A 24,422-nucleotide genomic window follows, 5' to 3' on the forward strand; every position below is an offset into this window, starting at 1 on the left:
CCACAAAACCAGTCATAAAAGTCATGTTTTAATCTGAAAGCCAAATAAATAAGCTTTCCATTGCTGTATTCTTAGGATAGGACAATAATTGGCTGAGATACAACTATTTAAAAATCTGGAATCTGAGGGTGCAAAAAAAATCAAAATATTGAGAAAATCACCTTTAAAGTTGTCCAAATGAGTTCTTAGCCATGCATATTACTAATTAAAAATTAAGTTTTGATATATTTACGGTAGAAAATGTACTAAATATCTTCATGGAACATGATCTTTACTTAATATCTTAAGGAGTTTTGACCCATACAATGTATTTTTTGACTATTGCTACAAATATACCCATGCTACTTACGATTATTTTTGTGGTCCAGGGTCACGTATGTCTTAAGTCGCTGGGGTATATTTGTAGCAATAGCCAAAAATACATTGTATGGGTCAAAATTATTGTTCATTCTTTTATGCCAAACATCATTAGGAAATTAAGTAAAGATCATGTTCCATGAAGATATTTTGTAAAATTCCTACTGTAAATGTATGAAAACATAATTTTTGATTAGTCATATACATTATTAAGAATATTATTTGGACAACTTTAAAGACAATTTTGCACCCTCAGATTCCAGATTTTTAAGTAGTTGTATCTCAGCCAAATATTATTCTATCAAACCATACATCAATGAAAAGCTTATTTAGTCAGCTTTCAGATGATGTATAAATCTCAATTTTGAAAAATTGACCCTTATGACTGGTTTTGTGATCCAGGGTCACATATGTCATCCCTCCAGAACTCTTTACTTTACTAAGACACTCCAAAAATCTGAACTAAAATACACTAATAAAACTTTTGCTTGTTAGTTCTTTTTAATGAATTGGCTAAAAAGTCATGTTTAGTCTAAACCAAGTGAGTGGTTTGTATGAATCAATCAGAATTACTATGTGTTTTACCTAATTTTTACTGAAATTGCTACTTTTTTATTAAGTTAGAAGAATAGTTCAACCCAAAAATGAAAACTCATTAATTACTCACCCTTGTGTCGTTCCAAACTTGTCAAATTTATTTATCTTTGAACCACAAATTAAGATATTTTGGATGAAATCCAAGAGCTTTCTGATCCTGCATAGACAGCAGTGTAACTGACATGTTCAAGGCTCAGAAAGGTAGTAAGGACATCATTAAAATAGTCCATGTGACATCAGTGCTTCAACCTTAATATTATGCAACTACGAGAATACTTTTTGTGCACAAAGAAAACAAAAATAACGCCTTTATTTAACAATGTCTTCTCTTCAATGAAAACGATATGAAGGTGAGAAATTAATGACAGAATTTTCTTGTTGGGTGAATTATCCTTTTAGGTTCTTAAAAATCTTGCTTGCATAAAAAACAACTAATTTGTTATCAGAAATAATACTATTTTTGTTTTTTTGTTTTTTATACAGCTAAGGCCATTTATAAGACAATGGGCTTCTTCAAAAGTACAAAAGAGTTGTTTGTTTAGAATCTGAATCATTAAATCGCTTACGATTCCCATCCCTGTTGCCATCAGAGTGTATTGATCCTGTTTGTGATGTGTTATGTTGTTCATATTAGTGTGTTTTGTGCCAAAGTGGTGTGGTTACTTGTTTGGCTTTTTTTAGTGTGATTCACTGGCTGAATTTAACAGTTATGCATTTGGTTTACAGCGGACAAGGAATTAATTTGCCAGATATTTTGTGAGTACCAGATACATCATCCCATGCTTGTGTTTGGTCTGTTTGGTGTCGTGTTTTTAGTATGACAGACACCCAATTCACACAAACCTGTTTATCAGATGATTCACATGGACAGCCGAGTCTCCATAAACTCCATTTTTCTCTCACACGCAGAGTGCCAGGTATCATCGCTTCAATCTGCGAGCGTTTAAACCCGCTGTGAGCATGCGACGATAAACACCAACACTATTTTCTCTCTACCGTCAGGGGTTATTAGGGTAACACTATAGTATGGTGACCTCCCTCACCATTTCAAACAGCATCGCTCTACACTTCTGACAGCCTAAATAAGTCGGAAAGTTAAATTACATCCATCTCAATTAGCCTAAAGAGTGTGAACTGCAAAAGCACACCAGCTTTCAGGCCTGAAACAGTGTCTGTAGTGGGTGTAGTCCTGTGGGTGTCTGTCAGAGGGGACTCTGTGGTTATCTGGTTGTTAGATTCGGCGAGAACTTTGTGTTCTCCCGCGGGGAGTCTCTTCGTCAGGCGAGAAACTCGTCCATTTGTTCACCCTGCCTCTTTCCTCTGCTCGCTCGGGCTCGAGGCGGAGGCGCGGACCCCCGAGGGGGCCCTTACGGACCGTACCGCCGCTAATTAATCGAGTGGGAGCTTGTGCTCGCCCCTTTTAATTGCACAGCGGGCTTTGCCAAACGATTTATTTTCCCGGACCGCCACTTGTGAAGGTAACAGTCTTTTAACAGCGTGCGGAACGAGTGGCCTTTTTTTAGTTGCTCGAGAGCCGCTTGCGACTGCGCGTTGCTGTGTCGACTGCGGTTGACACGGCGGTGTCGCTCCATCTGTCTCGATTGGGGGAGATCTCTTGAGCCCGCTTGAACCCAGCGGAGTCGCACACAACATTGCTGTTGATCTCGACTTCCTGCAGCCGCTCTTGGACAGACAGTCCTGTCTGATGCACTTTAGTCAGATGGACACTTCAGGCAACCTGACTTCTACGTTAAATGTGTCGCTTGATTGGTCGTTTGGCTGTGCATTTCACAGTTTAGGAATGATTTAAGTATTTATTGACAATGGACGAGCCCTCAGTTTCTGAACCCTTTAAGTGCATTTACATGAATTCATTTATTAGACACTTGAATGCAAGTGAGAAATGTGCGTAGGGGTTACAGTAATGTGAGAACTGCTATAATGACATGTGAGAGATTTTTCTTTGCATTCATACTGTCCCTGGCTATAAAATATAATAGCATTAAATGTAATATTAAAATATTCATAGAACAACAATAATAGTAATAATAATATAAAGAATATATTAATTGTAATATATTAGTAAAATGGATGTCATACTATAATATAGATTATATTAAATTTAATGTAAATATATTATAAATATTATAATATAATGTAGTGTAATGTTCTTATAATAATATTATGACAATAATATATACAAAGAATATTTGATATTAATATTTAAGTTAAACGTCTAATATTAATATATTATAATATATTAATATTATAAAATATAATACTATGATATTAAATATAAACTTTGATATAAATATAATATAAAATCTCTATGAATAATTATGTGATAATTTAATGAAATATTATATAATTAATCATTATATATTGTATATTATAATTAGAATATAATGTGGTTATAATGTAATTATCAAATATAATATAATAATAACAATAATAATTTATCAAATGTAATATTTATATATTGCTAATTTATAAGTTGTACTGTAATTGCTTAAAAGTAATATAAAATGTTCATAGAACAACAAGAACAATAATAATATAAAGTATATATTAATTGTAATATATTAGTATTATGTATGTAATACTATGATATATAATATATTTAATATATATTATAAAAATCTATTAATATATTAATACGTAGTATATTATAATACAATAGTAATGTTCTTATAATACAGTTATCATAATAATATTATGATAATATATATATAAAGAATATTTTATATTAATATTTTAGTTAAGTCTAATATCAATATATTATTAATAATAATTATTATATAAAGAATATTAAATATAATATCATAATATAATAAAAATGAATATAATATAATATAATTATAGAATATAATACTATAATATAGAATGTTCAATTTAATCTTAATGTAATGTAATACATTAATTATATAATCCAATTCTGTATTGTATAATTAGAATGTAATATGGCTATAATATAATAATTATAAAATATAGTATTATAATAATAATAACACTAATAATAATAATAATAATAATAATAATAATAAATTATACGAACATTTATCAAATGTAATGTTTATATATTGATAATTTATAAGTTGTATATAATAACTGAGTTGTAAGTAAATTTTCCAGGCCAGCTATATTCAATACACCTTTTCTGTCTGTCATCATGTATTATAATTTTTTATATTTCTATCATTAAATTAACATTTATTATTAGTATTAGTATTTTGGTTATGTGCTTTTTAATGTATTAAATATACAATATATTTGTAATTAATATTTTAACAATGAAATATTTTATATTTAGTGTGTGTATATATATATATATATATATATATATATATGATGAGAGTATATGATTATTTTTTACACAAGTTGCAGTCACACACCAAAACACAAACATTGTTAAATAATGGATTAAATCATTAGTTCATGAGTATTCAAACAGTTAGAAACGCCACAAAATTGTGATAATATCATATGTTCATGGACATCAAGGACTGTTTTGTTTTGCATGATAGTGTCTGTTTACTTTATTACTTTTACTCTTTTTTTCTTTTCTTTATTTACTCTTTAGTGTATACTTTGTTCACTCAAACCTTAGTTTTACATGTTTCATTTCTCCTTTTTAAATCTGTAATGTATTTGCTGTGGAAAAAATATTACATTTCTGCCTTTAAGATCAAGCATGAGCTGACACGCCACTGTTTCTTTCTTCCTCAGTAACGGCTCGGCCACATCAGAAGATCTGTTCTGGAAGCTGGATGCTCTTCAGATGTTCGTGATGGACCTGCACTGGCCAGAGCCGGAGTTCGCCAAACATCTAGAGCAAAGGCTCAAACTGATGGCTAGTGATATGATGGAGGCCTGTGTCAAAAGGTCAGCTGTTTAAGAGCTAACAATGTTCTTTTAACGTCAAGGGCTTCATGTAACCAATTCCTCCATCTCTGATGTCTAGGACCAAAGCTGCCTTTGACGCTAAAATGCAGAAGTCTTGCAAGTCGACTGATTTCCGCGTCCCGTTGTCTGTGTGCACAATGTTCAATGTTCTCATGGATGCCAAGAAGCAGTGCTCCAAGCTCTGTGTTCTTGACCAAGGTCAGGAGGTACGTCACAATCCTGTCAGGGTCTCTCTGAACAGACACATTCATCTTTACCTTAGTATATGAGATTTGCGTGTTCATAAAATCATCTTGTCTCTGTTCAATTGACAGTTGGGAGGTGAAAACAAGATTAAGAACATTGAATTACGTGACTCTAATAAGCCATTTGAATAGCTGTCAAACTGGCAAAGATCCATTTATCAGTTTCTCCTTTTATACGGCAAACTTGCTTTTGAGTTGAACTAGCGCAGGTGTTATCGGTTGGTGTGAAGTGTTTAGTGCTTCCTTTCTGTGGGCGATATTATTACCTCCTCTTCTTCTGCCTAGAGATAAGTCTCGACCAGAAAGTCCTTATGCTCCAGAGGCCTTGAACAAACCACAGCCAAACTCAACACCCAGAGCTGCCATTTTAATTTCAAACAAGCCAAATCATTATACTGGCTTCTCAATTTAATGTGTAGATATCTCATTTACTGTTTTTGTGTGAGTGTTTCACATAGCAATTCATTAAAGAGTAATTTCCTCCATTTAAAAAAAAATAATAATTTAGCCCAGCTTAATGTTCAGAAACTGCTATAAGTTAGCCATTCAGTCATAACTGAAGTGAGCTGACTTCAGTAAAAATGTACTTCTTTCAAAACATTATTCTGTCAGCTTCTAATCAGAAAGCAAAAGATGTTCAGATTGTCCTTGAAAGCTCTCAATAGGATAATTATGATTCAGTCACCTAAGCTGTGTTCACACTAGAGACAAATTCAAACTGGTTTTCAAATCCAAATTAAATGTCACAGTTCACTGAGGAAAAAAATGAGAGCATTCAAACTCAGTTATAGATGTTGCACATTATATATGACATTACACGCACCACGTAATGAATAATGAACAAAGCCAAAGTACAGTTTGGAGTCACTTAAGCTGTGTTCAACTAGAGACAAATCCAAATAGTTTTTTTTAAAATCCAAATTAAAGGTAATAATTCACTATGAGGTAAAAATAAAAGTATTCAGACACAGTTATGGAAACTGCATATTTTGTCATTACATGTACCACATAATCAACAATGAAGAAAAGGAAAGTACAGGAGTCACTTAGGCTGTGTTCACAATAGAGACCAATCAAAATTGGTTTTTAAAACCAAATTAAATGTCACAGTTCACTATCAGGTAAATATGAAAGTATTCAAACAATTATAGATATTGCACATTTTATATGACATTACGTGCACCACGTAATGAATAATGAAGAAAAATGAAAATACAGTTAGGAATCACTTAAGTTTTCACACTAGAGACAAATCCAAACTAGATTTTTAATCCAAATTAAATGTCACAGTTCACTATGAGTTAAATATGAGAGTATTTAAACAGTTATAGATATTGCATATTTTATATGACGTTACATGCACCACATAATGAACAATGAAGTAAATGAAAATACAGTTTGGAGTCACTTGAGCTGTGTTCACACTAGAGACAAATCAAAATTGGTTTTTAAATCCAAATTAAGTGTCAGAGTTTACCATGAGTTAAATATGAGAGTATTCAGACACAGTTATATATCTTTCACATTTTGTATGACATTACATGCACCACATAATGAACAATAAAGAACACCGAAGTACAGTTTGGAGTCACTTAGGCTGTGTTCACAATAGAGACCAATCAAATTCGTTTTTTAAAACCAAATTAAATGTCATAGTTCACTATCAGGTAAATATGAGAGTATTCAAACTGTTATAGATATCTGACATTACTTTCAGTACAGTTTGGAGTCACTTAAGTGTTCACACTAGAGACAAATCCAAATTAAATGTCAGAGTTCACCATGAGGTAAATATGAGAGTATTCAGACACAGTTATAAATATTTCACATTTTATATGACATTACGTGCACCACTCGTTGAACAATGCAGACAACAAAAGTACAGTTTGGAGTTGCTTAAACTGTGTTCACACAAGAAACAAATCCAGATTGGTTTTTAAATCCAAATTAAATGTGTCAGTTCACTGAGGCAAAGAAATAAAAGTATTCAGACAGTTATAGATGTACATTGTACATTTTATATAACATTACATGAATTACATAATGAACAATGAAGAAATCAAAAGTACAGTTTGGAGTCACTTAAGCTATGTTCACACTAGAGACAAATCCAAATTAGTTTTTAAATCCAAATTAAATGTCTCAGTTCACTGAGGTGAAAAAATGAGTATTCAGATGCAGTTATAGATATATATTTTATATGACATTATATGCAGTTGAAGTCACTTAATCTGTGTTCACACTATAGACAAATCCAAATTGTTTTTGAAATGCAAATGAAATGTCACATTCACTATAAAGTCAAAATGACAAATAGATATTGCATATTTTATATAACATTACATGCACCATATGATGAACAATAAAGAAAACAAAAGTACAGTTTGGAGCCACTTAAGTTGTGTTCACACTAGAGACAAATCCAAATAGATTCTTAAATCCGAATTAAATATCACAGTTCACAGAGGTAAAAATAAGAATATTCAGACACAGTTATAGATGTTGCACATTTTATGTGACAGTACATGCACCATGTAATGAATGCAATGAAGAAGATGAAATAAAATCTGAATTGACCGTTCACACTAAGACACTAAGAAAATAGAAGATTTTAATCTGATTTTAAACCGCATTTTCAAATTTGTTGGTTAGATTGTGTTTAATGTGTATGTATTTATTTATTTAGCCATGCAGGCTGCAAATACTGAAAGAGAAATCTATTTTGACTCTAAATAAAGTTTACATTTGTGTATCTTATAGTTTACATTTAAGTACAAGGTTTCTGTTTTTGTTTTCAGACGTTAAAGTGACAGTTTACTTTTTTTTTTGCATTGATAAATGACTGTAAATCTCATTTCATACTATTCAGAAATGAGCAAGATTGTTAGATTTTGCATTGCGTTTGTTTATTACTTAGTTTCATTTTAGCTAATTAATAATCAAAATGATTCTTAAGATGAGTTTTATTTATCCGTCTGTCCGTTAACCAGTTCTGAGATTACTTTTCATTCAAGTATGTTTTTTTTTTTTCTTTTTGTTCGTTGTCTTTCTTTGACTCATCCCTGCATGTCCTGCACGTTATTGCATGAACCCAAGGTTGAGCAACAGTGGGTAAGTGTCCCCTCTACCATCTCCTGTCCATGTGAGCAGAGATTGAATACAATGTGTGCAATTAAGTCTTAAAGGGATAGTTCACGTTAAAATGAAACATTTTTCATGAGTCATTTACTCATGCCGTTCCAAAAGTCAAATAACATTGACTTCCACTGTATGAATTAAAACATTTTCACAATTTGAAAAATTATTGGAATCTCATTGAATTCAAAATGATTTGGGTTTAAAAACAGCCTAAAATTTGATCACTGCCATAATTCTTTTTCATATTTAAATGTATGAAAGCTTGTGAAATAGAGGTAAACTATTTGTTTTTGTATTGGAGATCTCTCTTTCTATCAGAATAGTGCCATGTTAGTCGATACTACTCTTTTCCAGTCCTAACAAAAAAAAAATAGGTGCTAACTTTACGAAAAAAGCAGAATTTTCTCCAACAGTGCCACTTAAAGTATGTGGCCTTGTGCGGCGAGATAGTCGCGCGCGGCTGCGAGAAACCGCCACTTTTATTTCCACTTACGTATCGGGTTAAAAGGTATTTCTCAACGCTCAACTGATTTTCCTTCACACGGGATTGAATTTAATGGCCATCAGTGCGTGCCGGCGCGTTTGTGAAAGACTTTATTTAAAAACAAAGAAAAGATTATTTTACCCGAGTTTGCCTGCCGCTTTATTTCGAAATACAAGGTTATGCTTTATAAGCCGCCATCTCGCTGAAGTGACTCTGAAGTGGATGGCTACCAGATAAATGTTTTCAAAAGAAATTATTGTTCTTTTGGTTTTCACACACACGGCAAAGACCTCCCTATTAATCGGCGCTAATGCAAAAAAGAGCCCTCGCCGTTTAGCCGTATAAAAAGCAAACATGGAAGTGTTAATTGAGGTAAAAAGTCCTCAAGATTCTCCTATAATGCCATTTATGAAAAAACTGCCATTTCGCGCGCAGGGGGAAAAAAGGGTGAAAAGAAAATTAGGGCTGCTGACAGTGACCTCTTAGCACCCTCAATTTGTCACCGATCTGCACGCATTGTTGATTGAAATTTTTAATTTGGGTGTCCTTTAGATTCGCCATGAATGGCCATTGTTGGCGGAGATGAACTCCTGCTTGCAGCGCATGCAGCAAAGGCATCTATTCAGCGCGGCCAAATGGATGCGCTCTCCCTCTCTCCCTCACTCTCACACCCTCCCAAACCCTCGCTTTCTCCTTCCTCCTCTCCCTCTCGCCACAAAATAGGTGAATAAGACTTATCAGACATGAAATGGCGGATTAATTGAATGTAGTGTGAGCCTTTGGTCGCCGCAGCTGGACGGGTTCTTTAGAAAAACACAAGGCTGCCCTAATTGTGGCCCGCACAAAAAGTATCCTTCAAATTCCTTTGCCCTAAACGAGAGCTGGAATGCCATTCACGGCCATAATGGGCCTAATAGCTGCTTAACTCAGCCCTATTGCACGGGGAGGATTTTTCCCTCCGCCGAAATATGTCTTTGTGAGCGTGTTGTTCTTTTAGGATGCCTGGCGATCCGTGCGTTTCCCATCGCGCCTGTTGATGTTTCTCCTCCTCTTCTTGTCCTGCAGCAGCAGTACCACTCAAAAATCGATGTGCTGATCGATGAGGCCTTTAAGGAAATGATCTCCTCCTTGGTCTCAAAGGTACTGCCGTCATCCATTGTCTCGGCCTCTTTTGAGCCGCCGCATTTCACAACACTGAGATTTGGCTTTTGCCCATTCTTTTCAGCTGGCCTTCAAAACGTTAAGTCTGTTGTACCTTTTCAGCAAATGCTACTTTGTCCTAAATTGTGCATAAGGCGTATGCGCTTGTCACGCAAACGTACTTCTTTGCTTTCACAGTTTGCAGCTGTTCTGGATGGGGTGTTGTCCAAACTCTCACGGTATGACGAGGGAACATTCTTCTCCTCCATCCTGTCTTTCACAGTGAGTATTTTCACGTTCATCCCACCCACACCCCTTTCCGGGATCTCATTTCGCGCTAATAAGCCAGAGATATTCAGCAGGTATTTTTTTTTTTTCTTTCTTAAAAGGTAAAAGCAGCAGCCAAATATGTGGACGTCCCAGTAAGTGTCATTTTGGACAAATGCGCATGATGCCGGCATGCCCCGTGTGGATATTTTTGCATGCCGCTTTGCGTTTGTGTGTGTGTGCGTGCGTGTGTTTTATTATTTACTTAGGGAAACAGATTCTCTATTCGGCTTTGCCAAGCGTTTCCATCTTGCTTTGTTTTTAATATTTAAAAAGGCTTAATGTGTATTATTTCATCATTACTTAACACAATTATATATTTTTTTATCATTTGCGATTCGTGGCCAAATGAAAGCAGGATTGGAGCGTCTATCAGAGCTGGCTGAGCAAGACTAATTAGCAACCCGATTGGCTTAAAATCAGTCTCACGATCTGCCACAGTGTTGACAATGGGCCGTCACAAGCAGAAAAAGATGCTAATGAATCACCAGGAACCAGGACTGTTCAGAGCGCAGACAGTGAGCAAGCAGAAAGAAAACTAACACGGGGTGAGGGAAAGACTGAGTAATCACGTGACCTCCTGAACCGAGACCGCAGTATTACAGAAGGGCCTTCTGAACAAAAACAAGAACAACAACTCATTCCAGTTAGTTCTGTGACTAATATCAGAATAGATTTTGTGTTCATACATACAGTACGATACCGTCCAAAAATCTGAAGTCAGTAAGGTTTTTAAAAGCAGTCTATCATGCTTACAGAGGCTTTTTTCTCACGAGTGCAAGTTTACATCTCACAATTCTGACTTTTTTTTCTCAGAATTTTGAGATATAAATGCTATTGTGAGTTATAAAGTCAGAATTGCGAGATACAAACCTGCATTTCTGACTTTTTTTGATACAAACAAAAAGAATGACGAGTTATAAGGTCAGAATTGCAAAATATATACTCGCAAGAGAAATTAAGTTAGAATAAACTCACAATTCTGACTTTTTTCTCGCAATTGCACTTTTATATCTTGCAATTTTGACCTTTGTTCTCAGAATTGTGTGATATGAACTCAAAATTATGAGTTATAAAGTCAGAATTGCAGGATATAAACTCACAATTGCGAGAAATAAAGTCGGCTTATAAATTGATCTTTAACTGTCGGTTTAAAACAATTCGGACTTTTTTTCTTGCAATTGCGAATTTATATTGCAATTGACTTTTCTCAGAATTGCGAGTTTGTATCTCACAATTTTGATGCAATTGCGAGAAATAAAGTCGGAATATAAAACTTGCAGTTCTGACCTATTTCTCGCATTTGCGAGTTTGTATCTCACAATTTTGAGCTTTTTTCTTGCAATTGTGTAACGTGAACTCAAAATTCTGAGTTATAAAATCAGAATTGCTGGATATAAACACAATTGCGAGAAATAAAGTTGGTATATAAACTCATAATTCTGACTTTTTTCTTGCAATTGCAAGTTTATATCACAATTGACTTTTCTCAGAATTGCGAGTTTGTATCTTCACAATTTTGACGCAATTGCGAAAAATGAAGTCGGAATATAAACGTGCAATTCTGACCTTTGCTTGCAATTGCGAGTTTGTATCTCACAATTTTGACCTTTTTTCTCGCAATTGTGTAATGTGAACTCAAAATTATGAGTTATAAAATCAGAATTGCTGGATATAAACTCACAATTGCGAGAAATAAAGTCGATATATAAACTCACAATTCTGACTTTTTTCTTGCAATTGCGAGTTTATATCACAATTGACTTTTCTTAGAATTGCGAGTTTGTGTCTTCACAATTTTGACTCAATTGCGAGAAATAAAGTCAGAATATAAACGTGCAATTCTTACCTTTTTCTCGCAATTGCAAGTTTGTATGTCACAATTTTGATCTTTTTTTCTCGCAATTGTGTAATGTGAACTCAAAATTATGAGTTATAAAATCAGAATTGCTGGATATAAACTCACAATTGCGAGAAATAAAGTCAGAATATAAACTCACAATTCTGACCTTTTTCTTGCAATTGCAAGTTTATATCGCAATTGACTTTTCTTAGAATTGCGAGTTTGTATCTCACAATTTTGACGCAATTGCGAGAAATAAAGTCGGAATAAAAAACTTGCAGTTCTGACCTTTTTCTCACATTTGCGAGTTTGTATCTCACAATTTTGACCTTTTTTCGTGCAATTGTGTAATGTGAACTCAAAATTCCGAGTTATAAAATCAGAATTGCTGGATATAAACACAATTGCGAGAAATAAAGTCGGTATATAAACTCATAATTCTGACTTTTTTCTTGCAATTGCAAGTTTATATCGCAATTGACTTTTCTCAGAATTGCGAGTTTGTGTCTCACAATTTTGACGCGATTGCGAGAAATAAAGTCAGAATATAAACGTGCAATTCTGACCTTTTTCTCACGATTGCAAGTTTGTATCACACAATTTTGACCTTTTTTCTCAAAATTGTGTGTTGTGAACTCAAAATTACGAGTGATAAAGTCAGAATTGCGGGATATAAACTCACAATTGTGAGAAATAAAGTAGGAATTTAAACTTGTAATTCTGACTTTTTCGCAGAATTGTGTGATAAAAACTGATAAATGTTGCGTTATAAAGTCACAATGGCTGGATATAAACTTGAAATAAATAACTTTTTTCTTGCAATTGCAAGTTTATATCTCACAATTATGACTTTTTTTCTCAGAATTGCTCATTTGTATGTCATAATTTTGACTTTTCTTCTCGCAATTGTGTGATGTGAACTCAAAATTACAAGTTATAAAGTCAGAATTGTGGGATATAAACTCACAATTGCAAGAAATAAAGTCAGAATATAAACTCGCAATTCTGACTTTTTTCTTTTTTTTTGCAATTGTTAGTTTATATCTCACAATTCTGAGAAAATTCAGAATTGCGAGATAAAAAGTTGCAGTCACCCTGTTTTATTATTTATTCAGTGGTGGGAAATGGGCCTCTTTAAGATAATGATATACAGTGGCTCTAAAAAGTATTTGAACACCTGAGTCACACTTAAAAATGTATAAATGTCATTTTGTTAGATAAAACAAAAATCTAAAAACACATGTATGAGACCTTTTCTCAAAACTACCTTTTTTGTCTCTTTTAACAAGAACTAGACCCAGATTAAATTTGCTGACATTTTTCTGTGCTGATTTTAGTGGGGAATCTGTGGAATGAAATTTAAACATTGTAAAATGTTCAACAGGGCTGAGAGAACTACACTTTTTTTGGCAGATGAAAGCATTATCAAATTAGCCAAAATATTTAATATACAAACACACAAGGGCCGGGAATGTTTGGATTTCCACAGAATTGGAACACCCGTTATTAACAGTTTTTCTGTGGCATTTTGTGAATGCAGAGTCCGTGTGGGCCTAAGTTTAATCAAAAAGTGATTTTTAGTGGATGTATGTTGTTAGTTCCTTTTAAGTTCACACAGGTGTTCTGAAGAATAATCACAGGTGGAATTCATCACATTAACCATCCGTGATTGACTTACATTTCGCCACCAAAAAGTGTTTAAATAGTTTTTGACTACTATTTTGAGCTACTTTTTATCATTTAAAAACAAAAACAAATTTTCTTTAAAAATACTAAACTTCTGATATTTTATCTAATGCAATAACATTCATACATATAGTATCTAAATGTTTTGTCTCGATTTTAAACAGTTTACCTTTTGCTTTATTATTTGCAACTTTAAAAATCTTTAAAAACTTAAACTTTTTAAACTGTGCTATAAAAAAATATTACACTTGATTTTTCATTTTATCTAATGCGATAATATTCATACATATTTATGTGACTTAACTGTCTAAATTTGTTTTTGTTGATTTTGAACAGTTTACCTGTCATTTTATCATCTGTATCTTAATTTTTTTAACCTAAAAAATTGTACTGTAAAAGTACAAACTGTGCTTGTGCACTTGATTTGATATTTTATATAATGCAATAGTATTCATGCATACAGCATTTAAGTGTCAAAAAACATTTTGCTTTGATTTTGAAGTTTGTCTTTTAATTTGTCATTTGCAGCTCAAAAAAAAACTTAAATGATTTGCTTTAAAAGTGTGTTTGTGCTTTATTTCTTTAAAACATGCACATATTTGATATTTTATATAATGCAGTAGCATTCATGCATACAGCATTTAAGTGTCAAAACACATTTTGTTTTGATTTTGAACAGTTTATCTTTTAATTTGTCATTTGCAACTTAAAAAAACCCTAAAACTTAAATGATTTGCTTCAAAAGAGGGCTTGTGCTATATTTCTTTAAAACCTGCACTTGATTTGATATTTTATATAATGCAATAGCATTCATTCATACAATATTTAAGTGTCAAAATACATTTTGTTTTGATTTTGAAGTTTATCTTTGAATTTGCAACTTAAAAACTTAAAAACCTTAAATGATTTGCTTCAAACGTGTGTTTATGCTATATTTCTTTATAAAATGCACTTGATTTGATATTTTATATAATGCAACAGCATTCATGCATACAGCATTTAAGTGTCAAAAGATTTTGTTTTGATAGTATTAGTATTTTTTTTTTTGAAGTTTATCTTTGAATTTGCAACTTTAAAACTTAAACCTAAATTATTAGCTTCAAAAGTGAGCTTTTGCTATATTTCTTTAAAAAAATCCACTTGATTTGATAGTTTATCTAATGCAATAGCATTCATGCATACAGTATGTAAATGTCAAAATACATTTTGTTTTGATTTTGAAGTTTATCTTTTAATTTGCAACTTAAAAACTTAAATTATTTGCTTCGAAAGTGTGCTTGTGCTATATTTCTTTAAAACATGCACCTGATTTGATATTTTGTCTAATGCAATAGCATTCATGCATACAGCATTTAAGTGTCAAAACACATTTTGTTTTGATTTTGAACAGTTTATCTTTTAATTTGTCATTTGCAACTTAAAAAAACCCTAAAACCTAAATTATTAGCTTCAAAAGTGAGCTTTTGCTATATTTCTTTAAAAAAATCCACTTGATTTGATAGTTTATCTAATGCAATAGCATTCATGCATACAGTATGTAAATGTCAAAATACATTTTGTTTTGATTTTTAAGTTTATCTTTGAATTTGCAACTTAAAAAACTACATTATTTGCTTCGAAAGTGTGCTTGTGCTATATTTCTTTAAAACATGCACATGATTTGATATTTTATAATGCAATAGCATTCACGCATACAGCATTTAAGTGTCAAAACTTTTTTTTTTTTTTGAAGTTTATCTTTGAATTTGCAACTTTAAAACTTAAACCTAAATTATTAGCTTCAAAAGTGAGCTTTTGCTATATTTCTTTAAAAAAATCCACTTGATTTGATAGTTTATCTAATGCAATAGCATTCATGCATACAGTATTTAAGTGTCAAAATACATTTTGTCTTGATTTTCAACAGTTTATCTTTTGTCATTTACAAAAAAAAAAAATTAAATATATTTGAAATGTGTGCTTGTGCTATATTTCTTTAAAAAAAAATACACTGTTTAATGCAATAACATTTTTATACACTTTTACGTGTCTGAATATGTTTTTGATATTATAAAAAAAGTCACTATTTCACTTCAAAAGTGTGCTTATGCTATATCTCGCAATTCTGACTTTTTTTCTCAGAATTTTGTGATATAAACAATTGCAAGTTATAAAGTCAGAACTGGGAGATAAAAACTTGCAATTCAGACTTTTTTTCTCAGAATTGCGTGATATGAACTCAATCAGAATTGTGACTTTTTTTCTCACAACTGCGAGTTTATACCTCACTGACTTTTTTCCTCAGAATTTTGATATAAACTTGCAGTTGCAAGTTATAATGTCCAATTCTTATAATACTTTTTTTTCGAAGTTTATCTATTTCATTTGAAACCAAACAATGTCTTTATGTGAAATATTTTGTGTTTTGTGCACAAGTATGCTTGTGCTATCTAATCCTTCAGATAAACGATACTCGGTGTGATATTTTGTACTTATTGGTTCTTAGGCTTGACTTGAGTGTCCAAATACTTTTAGGAACTCGTTGCACAGCAAACAGAAGAGATTAAGAACAGAAAAGTCAGTAAAACCATCTGAGCTCTCAGCATTGGCTCCCCGTGTTGTGCAGCGGGCGAACACCCCATCTCCCCCTCAAATTCTACCGTCACCTCCACCTTGCGCTTTTGTGCAGAAGGAACGCTGCTCCATGTAAGCCCTTTTCACAGCTCCCGCTGAAGCCGGGGAGGGAGGGAAGAACCTGGCTGCGGTCTGGCCTTTGGCACTGAACATTTCTGGGCTCTTGTCACGAAAGGTTAAGCTCCTCTGCTCCTTTGTGAAGGCTGCCATTCAAGCGTCGGGGCTTTCTGGCGAGACGCCCTCCCGATAGCGCTCTGTTAACACACTCGTTCGCACATTCACACCCACGGCTCGAATCTGCGCTCGCATTAGTGCTACCACAACAAAGTATTTACTCAAAACTTGCACAAACGCACTTCACACGCTCTCTACTTCGGCACCGCACACACACACACACACACATGCGCGCGCTCCCACACACCTGCACCTGGACAGTGAATGAGGCAGTGGCAGGAAGCCAGGCTAGCAGCTCTGTGTAATTACTGCGCATTTCGTCTCCCCTTCCCTTTCTCCTCTGTTTCCCATCCACGCCATTTATCCGCTCAGCTTAACCAGTCATTAACCTGGCCTTAATCGCACCGTCCCACACCTCTCCATTTATTCATTCACACACGGCCCACACCCAACCGTCGTGGCATTGTCTGGCCTGACGGATCGGGCCTGTCCCTCGGTCCTCCGGTTGGATTTCGTGCGAGAAGATCGTGTTTTCGCGTGCTTATCGGTCCATCGCTGGCTTTGTCGTCCTGTCAGAGAGATGGAAGGAAGGGCGTTGGGTTAAAAAGACCCCGTCTTGTTTCCACCCAAGTGCCTTTTATGGGGTCGCAGGTGACTGCCATGATACGTCAACGATTATACGCTTGGCTCTGCACAGGAAGTGGCAGTTTTCTGCCCTTCGTGATAATATAATATACGTCTGCGAAGACCTCTGAAGACCTCTCACTCAACATGATGTGAAGTCCTCTTGAGATCCCAGTCATATTTGATCAAGTGCTGTTTGTCTGGATATCGGCCCACTGTGGATGCGGTCACGAGGTTATACTGTACCATCCAGTGAGTGTTGAATGAAAGGTTTGAACGTGAGGGGTTGCTAAATTTAATTAGTGACGCTACTACAAAACTTGAAATCATATGAAAGATGAATAAATAGGCTTTCTATTGATGTATGGTTTGGGACAGTATTTGGCCGAGATACAACTGTTTGAAAATCTGGAATCTGAGGGTGCAAAAAAATCAAAACATTGAGAAAATCACCTTTAAAGTTGTCCAAATGAAGTTCTTAGCAATGCATATTACTAATCAAAAATTGAGTTTTGACATATTAACAGTAGGAAATTCACAAAATATCTTCATGGAACATGATCTTTACTTAATATCCTAATGATTTTTGACATAAAAGAAAATAATTTTGGCTATTCCTACAAATATACCCATGCTACTTCCGACTGGTTTTGTGGTCCAGGGTCACACATATATAAGTATATTATTTTGTTACGTATATTAGTTATATATATTAGTATATTAGTAGAAATATATTAGTGCCGTGCAATGATTAATCGCATCCAAAATTTTTGTTTACATAATATATGTGTGTGTACTGTGTATATATAAATACACACACATACAGTATATATTTAGAAAATATATATAAACATAACATATTTTTCTTAAATATATCCATGCATGTGTGTATATTTATATATACATAATATACACAGTACACACACATCTATTACGTTAACCAAAACCTTTATTTTGGATGCAATTAATCGTGATTACACATTGCACAGCACTAAAATATAAATATTACATATATGTGGACCACATAACCAGTCTTAAGTCGCTGGGGTATATTTGTAGCAATAGCCAAAAATACACTGTATGGGTCAACATGATTGATTTTTCTTTTATGGCAAAAATCATTAGGAAATTAAGTAAAGATCATGTTCCATTAAGATATTTTGTAAAATTCCTACTGTAAATATATCAAAACTTAATTTTTGATTAGTAATATGCATTGCTAAGAACTTAATTTGGACAACTTTAAAGGTTTTCTCAATATTTTGATTTTTTTGCACCCTCAGATTCCAGATCAATGGAAAGCTTATTTATTCAGCTTTCTGGTGATGTATAAATCGCAATTTCAAAAAATTGACACTTATGACTGGTTTTGTGGTCCAGGATCACATATTTCTTAAATATATACATGTATGTGTGTATATTTGTATGTACATATAAATATACAAAGTACACACACATATTATGTCAGCACAAACTTTTATTTCGAATGCGATTAATCGTGATTAATCGATTGTGACAGCACTAATGCAAAGCAAATTTGATCATCGAACATGATCTTTACTTAATATCCTAATGATTTTTGGCATAAAATAAAATTTTGAATAACAATATAATTTTAGTCTATTTAATTTAATTATCCTTAAGTCGCTTTTTTTGTTTTGGTGAGGGATAAATCTGGTTTAGATCAAATGATATATAGATTGGCAATTATGTTCAATAAGGCTGCATTTAAAAATACAGTAAAACTTTAATAACGTGAAATATTATTCCGATTTTAAATAACTATTTTCGGTTTTAATATGTTTTAAAATGTAATTTATTCCTGTGATGCAAAGCTGATTTTTCAGCAGCCATTATTCCAGTCTTCAGTGTCACATGATTCTTCAGAAATTGCTGCTTAAGAAACTTATTATCAGTGTTAAAAACATTTGTGCTGTTTAATATTTTACTGAAAACCATGATACATTTTTTAGGGTTCTTTGTGAAAAAAAAAAGGCTATTTTTCATATAGACCCGTTAAATTACGAGTAGGTTGTAGTTACACCGTAGCACTCTAGTCACATTGGACCTTCATTCGGTCATATGACCAACACACATTTCGCAGGAAGAGAGGCCTGACAAGAACAGGAGGTTGATATTCGGTTGTCTCTTTGCACTCTAATATAAAGGGGGTTTTCCAGCATTCAAGCCCTCAAGCTACATCAGCCCTTGAGTCATGGGTGGGAAACGTGTCACAGCAATTACAGCACTATTAGGACATTTTTTTTCCTGTTTTAACAGCCCCAGTGTGAATAGAAATGTTTTCCACAGGTAAAAGGATTGCTTTTAACAGGGTTTAAGTGTCGCAGGTGCTTTTTGGTACTTTTTTTTTATTTTAAATAAGTGTACATGTGTTTTTCGTTTTTTAAAGCATTTTATCAAACATCATTCAGCAGGCTGAGATGGTGGTGGTGGCTGTCAGCGTGTCGGTATTTGTGTTTTAACTTGGTATTGAATTTGCTCACCTTGGGATGCAAAGAAAATATTTGAATTAAAGGTGTACTAAGTCATTTTTTGTTTAGCTTTTGCTGTCTGATGCAACTGCACAATAACTTCATACTAATACTTAGATAATGTCATTTCACAAATACCAGCTGGTATTTATTAATAATAATCTCTGCTTGGTCAGTTGTGACCCTGGACCACAAAACCAGTCTTAAGCAGCACGGGTATATTCGTAGCAATAGCCAAAAATAAACTGTATGGGTAAAAATGATCGATTTTTACAGGCAATTTTCTCAATATTGTTTTTTTTTTCACCCTCAGATTCCAGATTTTCAAATAGTTGTATCTCGGCCAAATATTGTGCTGTCCTAACAAACCATCCCATCAATGGAAAGCTTATTTAGCTTTCAGATGATGTATAATTCTCAATAAAAAAAAAAATGACCCTTATGACTGGTTTTGTGGTCCAGGGTCAACAAGGAAAGAATAACAATAAAGGCCCATTTACACCAAGACGAATATCAATGTTATGAGCATATACTGCAGATTTTGGTACAATAAGAAATAACGTATTAGAATAACCAGGTCATGTGATCTCAAAAAACAATGTTGTGTCAGAAATATTGTACGTCTTTGGATGTAAAATGTTTCACTTAGTACACCTTTATGAAAGTAAAGTTTGAATGACTCATTATTAATCATCTGCATGTCTTCTGTCCAAATTTGCTTTGCATTAGAGCTGTCAAATCGATTAATCACGATTGATCGCATTCGAAATAAAAGTTTGTGCTGACATAATATATGTGTGTGTACTGTGTATATTGTACATATAAATATACACATATATTTAAGAAATATATGTAATATGTACTTTTGTGCTGTGCAACGATTAATCACAATTAATCACATCCAGTGTTGGGGGTAACATATTACAAGTAACGTGAGTTACGTAATATTATTACTTTTTCCAAGTAACTAGTAAAGTAGCGTATTACTTTTTAATTGACAAGAAAATATCTGAGTTACTTTTTTTCAATTAAGTAACACCAGTTACTTTTACCCCCATTTATTGATTAAAAGCTCTCCTGTCCGCATATTGAGAGAAATCGGGAGTAAGATGTTAGTTCTAGAATAAATGTGAACATGCATTAATTCATCTCACAAAAAACAGATTCAGTATTCCTCAAAATTAATAAAAACAGTGAAATTCAACTCAGAATATGACGCAAACCTGCAATAATTAAATACGTTCAATAATACAAATATTCTTTATGCATTTAATCCCATTTTATTAACCGATGTATTTGCTGCCAGCCTTCAATGATCCAGTTCAACCATACTAATAAGCTAATGAGTTGACATTTTTTTCTTCTGCGCTCTACTGTACAGACGTGAATTTACTTTTCTCAAAGCGGCATCTTTTGGTGAAAAGGCTTTTACATTTGCCAAAAATATAACTTTTTTATATTAAAAACAAATAAGCAAGCCCTGCCAAGATTTAAAAAGTAACGCAAAAGTAAAGTAATGCATTACTTTCCATAAAAAGTAACTAAGTAACATAATTAGTTACTTTTTTAGGGAGTAACTCAATATTGTAATGAATTACTTTTAAAAGTAACTTTCCCCAACACTGATTGCGTCCAAAATAAAGGTTTTGGTTGACATAATATGTGTGTGTGCTGCGTATATTATGTATAAATAAATATACACACATGCATGGATATATTTAAGAAAAATGTTATGTTTATATATATTTTCAAAATATATACTGTAAGTTTGTGTATTTATATATACATAGTACATATACACAGTACACACACATATATTATGTAAACAAAAACTTTTATTTTGGATGCGATTAATCATTGCACAGCACTAATATATATATATACTTATATATATACTCTCCCACCGTTAATATATCAAAACTTAATTTTTGATTAGTAATATGCATTGCTAAGAACTTATTTTGGACAACTATAAAGGCGATTTTATCAATATTTTGACTTTTTTTTTGCACCCTCAAATTCCAGATATTCAAATAGTTGTATCTCTGCCAAATATTGTTCTTTCCAAATATTGACCCTTCTGACTAGTTTTGTGGTCCAGGGTCACATGTATATTAGTATATTAGTATAATAATATCATGATACACTAATATATATAACATAAATCATATACACAAACTTATTTTGTACACGATTAATCGCAATTAATCGATTTGACAGCACTTCTTTGCATCAAAAAATTGAAATGACTAAGAATGAATAAGTCTTATAACCATATTGACTTTGAGTCCTTTACTCTCAACAGAAACCTGGTATGGATCTAGCAGACACGTACATCACCTTTGTACGACAGAACCAGGATATTCTGCGAGACCGAGTGAGCGACGAGATGTACACCGAGAAAATCTTTGACGTAAGTTCCTACCAGTCAAAGAACACACTATAAATGAGATTCAGTTTCTCCCTGCTGCTTTCAAACACCGTTAGCTACAGAAATGTTTCATAATAAGTCTACAGATCAATGCAAAGCCAGCAGAATTATTTCAACCAAGTGCCAATGAATGTGAATAACCATTCCGACATCGCATTCTATTTCTTTTTGAACCCATCTCGGTTCTTTTCCAATAGCGTTCCCGCCGTATCTCCTCAGCTGTGGGTATTGTAAAGCCGAGGCTGAGGGAGGTGAAAAGGGGTGGGGAAAGTTTTTGTAAGAAGAGGCAATGAGGCCTCACCAAGAGCACTCATCAGCCCACTGTGACCACTTCCAGTGCCTGAGCACTCACCCGGGGCTCCTGTTGACCTGTTTACTCTCAAACAACGTCGAGAGAGAGGTACAAGGCGCAAACGCGTACATCTCGCGTCTTAATATTGTTTAGAACACACTGCTCATCCTTCCGAGCCGCTTTCAGAGGCAGCAGATCTATAGAGCGGCACAAACAGATTGCCTTCGAAAACTTTCTATTCCGAGCCAGATTGGAGAGATGCAGTGTTTGATGTCTTCTCTTGATTTATTAGACCTTTGCCGAGGCCGCCGATGGAGACAGGCAGGCGGGATAGAGGTGCCCTGCACACCAGCAGCCCCTAATGTGTGTCACATGTTCACAGTCATGCACCGAGAGCGAGCCGAGAGAAGGGTCGGCGTGTGTCACCGCAGAAGCTTCCACGTCTAGCAGCCTTACGAATCCGTCTGTTTCAAAACATTTAATCTAATTCGTATCTCTGGATGGCGAAAAGTTTGGGCGTGAATATATTTGAGCGTCTCTTCTTAAGGACGAGCCGCTCTACCGTTGAGTGTTGACGAAAGCGTTTGAGGAAATAAGAAATCAGTCGCCGCATGCCCTTGCAGGCTGCGTGTGTGTTTGTCCGGGGCGCTAAATCACTGTGATTAGCGGAGCGATGAGGTTTGCACGGCGAGGGGCCGCGGCCCTCAGCCTGGTCACAGGTGCGGAGGCTGCCCTCCCCTGCCTCCCTAATGAACCAGACAAGTGGACACTTAAGCGTGGAATTACTGACGGAGATTCGTCTGATATGAAGAAATGCGTTGCCGTTCTTTCACCTCCAACAATTAGGGCACAGTCATCTGTTTCCCAACCAGCCTAAGTGCTTCAATTAAGTGGCGTCTCATCTTTCCGTTTCGCCCGCTTTTTTTGTTAACTGCAGGAGCGGACTTTGCTGATTACTGGTGTGCTGTTTGGATTCATTTGCGCGCCTGTAAAGCCTGACGTTAAATTACACTGGAAGCTCAATGAAAACGGGCCTAAGTGATGTATTTCGCCAGTAAACACGATGCGGTCTTGCTTCCACATGTGCGTGAAAGCACATTCTAAGCGCCTGGACAATCAAATCTCAGTCTTTTTAACTTTTGTCGACGTGAGCTAATGATTTCCGAAATGAAATCACCGGGCTGAACGCAAACACAAGCTGGTGTCAGAGGTTCTCGCGCAAAACCGATTCACAGTCTGATCGCTGCTGATTAAAAAACCGTCGTCTTTCATTGAAAAGGCCGGTAATTATATAAGGTGTCCTCGCGTGAAGCAATATGCAAAGTAAAGGTGTTTTGGACTGCGAGGTGACCCCTTCATACAGAGATTCAAGTGTTAGCCCTGTAATTAGTAGGTTCGGTATCTTTAAGTTGGTTATTATGTGCCAAGGCAACCTCAGATGATACTTGGGGCACGAGAAGGTACTTGCTGTAAGTTCAGTAATGAGAAATGAAGTAATGACTCTTAATGAATATTTAATACGCTGAATAGGTAATCGACGGTTTCTTGCTGGTTCTTTGCACAAACGAAGCTCGGTGTGTAATAAAAGTTATTTTTAAGGAGCGCCAAATTCAGAGCAGATGTGAATTTTTCAAGGCGTAATCGAACGAGAAAAACCCACATAAAGGGAACTTTTGACATTAACCAAAAGCGGCTTTTTCTTTGACGCCCCGTGTAGGTCACGTCTTTTATTTGCTTAAAGTACTGAGGGTTTTGTGCATTACATGTTCGTCCCCTTCAAGGTTTATCTTTCTCTTTCTCCCATGCACAGCAATGGTACAACTCTTTGATGAAGGCGGTGTGCGCCTGGCTGACGGACAGACTCGACCAGCAGCTGCATGTTTACCAACTCAAAACTCTCATCAAGATTGTCAAGGTAAAAAAAGAATACGGCGTGAAGAAGTTTTTGTTCGAAACTCTGTTGATGCTAATTGACCATGACAAGAGTGTCAAGTTCAGCTTGGCTGCACAACGAATTCCATTACCATGAGAATGAGAGATTAATTAGTACACGAGTGCCGTTTCAGGCGAATCCTG

The 24,422-nt window shown here is 34.5% G+C and overlaps 1 protein-coding gene across 8 annotated transcripts in view; it reads left to right on the forward strand.

The window, feature by feature from the left end:
- The window catches only part of cadps2 (Ca++-dependent secretion activator 2), a 197,579-nt gene that overhangs the window by 172,218 nt on the left and 939 nt on the right, over window positions 1-24,422 (forward strand). Inside the window, exons 21-29 of one of the 8 annotated variants that reach the window (XM_051100197.1) lie at window positions 1,681-1,710; window positions 4,681-4,836; window positions 4,916-5,063; window positions 8,199-8,213; window positions 9,790-9,864; window positions 10,063-10,146; window positions 10,254-10,286; window positions 21,929-22,036; window positions 24,157-24,261. In XM_051100197.1, coding sequence (XP_050956154.1) covers window positions 1,681-1,710; window positions 4,681-4,836; window positions 4,916-5,063; window positions 8,199-8,213; window positions 9,790-9,864; window positions 10,063-10,146; window positions 10,254-10,286; window positions 21,929-22,036; window positions 24,157-24,261 — 754 coding nt within the window. The remainder of the gene's footprint in view (window positions 1-1,680; window positions 1,711-4,680; window positions 4,837-4,915; window positions 5,064-8,198; window positions 8,214-9,789; window positions 9,865-10,062; window positions 10,147-10,253; window positions 10,287-21,928; window positions 22,037-24,156; window positions 24,262-24,422) is intronic. The other 7 variants (XM_051100198.1, XM_051100201.1, XM_051100199.1 and 4 more) reach the window with 7 other exon arrangements.

The sequence above is a fragment of the Labeo rohita genome, chromosome 25 (assembly GCF_022985175.1).
Source record: "Labeo rohita strain BAU-BD-2019 chromosome 25, IGBB_LRoh.1.0, whole genome shotgun sequence".
NCBI lineage: Eukaryota > Metazoa > Chordata > Actinopteri > Cypriniformes > Cyprinidae > Labeo > Labeo rohita.